This window comes from Cyprinodon variegatus, unplaced genomic scaffold, assembly GCF_000732505.1.
Source record: "Cyprinodon variegatus isolate N-32 unplaced genomic scaffold, C_variegatus-1.0 Scaffold364, whole genome shotgun sequence".
In the NCBI taxonomy this organism is placed as follows: domain Eukaryota; kingdom Metazoa; phylum Chordata; class Actinopteri; order Cyprinodontiformes; family Cyprinodontidae; genus Cyprinodon; species Cyprinodon variegatus.
The window spans coordinates 423834-427013 of NW_015150817.1; the positions used below are offsets into that span (position 1 = coordinate 423834).

Below are 3180 nucleotides of genomic sequence, written 5' to 3' on the forward strand. Positions count from 1 at the left end.
TAAAAGTGATAACGGGTTATAAAATGCTACTTAAAAAAAAAGATTAAATGTTTAAGAAAATGGAATGAAAATTAGATGAACAAAACTAATCTAATAATGTTTAGATAAATAAAGGAAACTACAAAAACAAATTGGCTGTTGGTCTCAATTTATAGTCACTGAGGGTTTCAGCGTTTTCATTGTTGGGTTATTTGCTCCTTAAAATATAATTGAATTGTGTTATATTTGGATTATATAATCTCAACCCCCATCGCTATACAGGGAACCGAAACATCTCACCTGGTCAGCCAGGCCAACAATGACCCTAATGACTCCCTTTTAAGAGGCATGGGCCAGTTTTAGGTATTGCAGGCAACCTCAATAAGTCCCCATTACTAAGGGGTGGTCCTGATCTTTGGTTTAATCTGCGTGTTTTTTAAACCAAAATGAGGCTTTTTGGGCTAGTCTATAAAGCTTGGACCTCAATGCTAATCCAGACATTTTGAATTGAAAAAGCTTCCTGGATGGGAAGCGAAACGTCTTCAAACTTGTTTAGGGGTTTGTTTGTTTTTTAACATTTTTGGAATGACTATGACCTGGATGCCTGAGATTCTTCTCCAGCAAATTTGGATTATATGTGTGTTTATTTGTACACTCAGTAAAATACTATCTGTGATTCTGTATAGCAAGTCTGAGCTCTGCTAGGTGCCTCAACCTCTGAAAAAAATAATATTGAACGTGTTTATGGAAAAAGAACTCACCTTGTAATACGACATAACTAAAACAAAAGAATACACTGCTTTGGACACATTAGTGGGATTGCTTTGAAAGGAATGTTTTTGTTGTTTTCTCTAGTTTTGGAGCTTTTCTAATCTCCTTACATATGCAAAAGATCAGTCCATTCACTGTTACTCGTTTCCTTCCATTAGTATGGAGAATGCATGAGTTTGTTACATTGTGCAAGATGGAAATAAAACCTGAGCTGATATTAACCAGTATGAGGGGATGTTTGCACATCCTGCTTTTACGTACACAGCTTTCACGCATGCTTTACCTTAAATCTCTTATCTTGTAGGACCTTCTTTATCGCCACCAATTCCCCAGAGTCGCAGAGTTTTGCTTGATAGACAACACCGAAGGAGCCGTTGCCGATAACCTTGGTGTCCGTGTAGCTGACCTCCTGTGGCCTGTCTGGGCCTTGGCCTGGAGTGGCCACAACTGTTGTTACCTTGCTGCCATCTTTGTCTCCTACAGGGGAACACAGAGAGAAAGGCGGGCATTCATGATAAAGTGCTAAACATTTTATAGAATCCTTAATAAACCTCCATGAGTTTTGTTAGTTACAAAATATCAAAGACTTGTCTAACTTCCAAATTACCCGAGAGATCTAGGAATTAATCTGCTCTTTGATGTTTGTTTTTCTCGGCTAAAATTATGAGAAAAATAAAGGTGTTGAAGCCCCTTAGAAAAAGCATGATGTTTAACTCTCTTAAAAATGTTTAACTCTCTGGCCATTTAACTTTCCAATCTGAAATAATGAGTCAGGATATTGATGGAAGGATGTAAGAGGATTAGTGGCCGTTCATACCAGCAGATAGAGGCAGGCCAGACTGATCCTGGCGTTGACTGAAGTGTCCGCTAAAGAAATCAAAGAGGAACATATACTTAATGATGACAGTCCCTAAATAGATGTGCACACAACAAAGATTTTGGGTCATACCTGAAAAGCCTTGTTGCACTTCTACTGTTTACAGTCATTTATCTACAGTTAAAGAGTTTGTGAAACTAACAAGTTTCACAGTTTCTGTGTATCTGCATGTGGCCATGGCGTTAGTTTCAGAGGTTTTCTCTTAGTGAAAGGAACAAAGCTGGTTTCTATGTTTGAGGCCTAGTCTCACCCACACCAGCAGCATATAGAAGACTGGCATAAAAAAGGTTATATTATATCTAAAAAAAAAACTCCATTCACTATAATACCATGCTCCAACTAGCTTTCTCTTTGAATATTGCACTGAAACATATCTGCCGACAATCATTACATATCAGTCCTTTGTAATAATGGTTTCCAAAGAAACATTAGAAGGATCCTATATTTGGGATAGATTGTACTGCCCTATTTTGGTCGCTAATATCCTGTTTTCCACCTCTATTTTGGCAAAACTGGTCTCTAGCTTCTGACAAAAGCTTTTCTTTCCTCTGCCAAATCAAGAGATAATAATAGATTTTATTTTCCAGTGGTTATCTCTGTGAAAACAAAGCTAGAGCTAAGCAAACACTAGAGAGCTGCAACCTACCATTATTATTGCTAAATGATTAATCTGCTAACTACTTAAATTTAGACATTAATAATCTAATAGCAAAAGGTGCTTAACAAGTGACTCTCTGCAAAATTAGAAACCAGGTGCAGCATAATCTTGCAACTTAAGGCTTTTCATCTTAAATCCTCTCCTTCCTGCTTTTTCATTGTAAAGTTTTATTTTAATTACTGCCATTTTTACAGTCTCTTTAATACAGATAATGATTATTTGATTGCGAAATGTGTTTTCAATTTTTTTTCAATAATCCCTAAAACAATAGCACCAGTTTAGCACTGGAATGAGGTCTGATTTTTAACCAAATAAAGACAGAAGAGACAACAGATTTGCATTAAGTTAACTATAAAAATGAAGTAATCCCTTTACATTTTAAATTCCTCATCCACCTGGGCCTTATATCTTAGTAGTATGTCTCACGCTGATATTATAAGGTAGTCTTTAAAGGATAGGTCAGAGGGTTCTCTATCTGGTTTCCACAGCCTTTCTCTGCACTTTTCCCTCTTAGCAGCAGAAGGGAGGGCTAAAGTCCACATTAGCTGGCGTTTAAAAGCACATTCATCCACAAGTGTGTTCCAGTACGTGCTGCCTAACACAAGCAGACTCTGGACTCTGAAGTTTAACCCCAAAATCCCCATGACAAATTTGACCACCCTGACTATCAAAAAACTCAGCTTAAATCAGGAACATCTTTCACACACAGATTCAGTTTACTGTAGATGATGGAAAACCTCAGGCTGTTTATTCCTGATAGTTCTAATAAATCAATATGTTGATCGGCTTTGCCAAAACCCTTTTAGGAATTTGCTCAACCTTCAGGCATGAAAACAGGTCAGTGGCAAAAAAAAAAAAAAAAAGGTAGGAAGGGTTAAACCCCTTGTTCTTCCCC

General features: G+C 37.3%; 1 protein-coding gene and 1 long non-coding RNA gene across 3 annotated transcripts in view; one reads left to right on the forward strand and one right to left on the reverse strand.

The window, feature by feature from the left end:
* The window catches only part of LOC107092053, a 258975-nt gene that overhangs the window by 105383 nt on the left and 150412 nt on the right, over positions 1–3180 (forward strand). The gene's annotated exons all lie outside the window — the stretch shown is intronic.
* gsk3b (glycogen synthase kinase 3 beta) overlaps positions 1–3180 on the reverse strand; it is a 55558-nt gene that overhangs the window by 33842 nt on the left and 18536 nt on the right. For both annotated transcript variants that reach the window (XM_015386331.1, XM_015386330.1), the window contains exon 2: positions 1034–1227. In XM_015386331.1, the coding sequence (XP_015241817.1) occupies positions 1034–1227 (194 nt within the window). The remainder of the gene's footprint in view (positions 1–1033; positions 1228–3180) is intronic.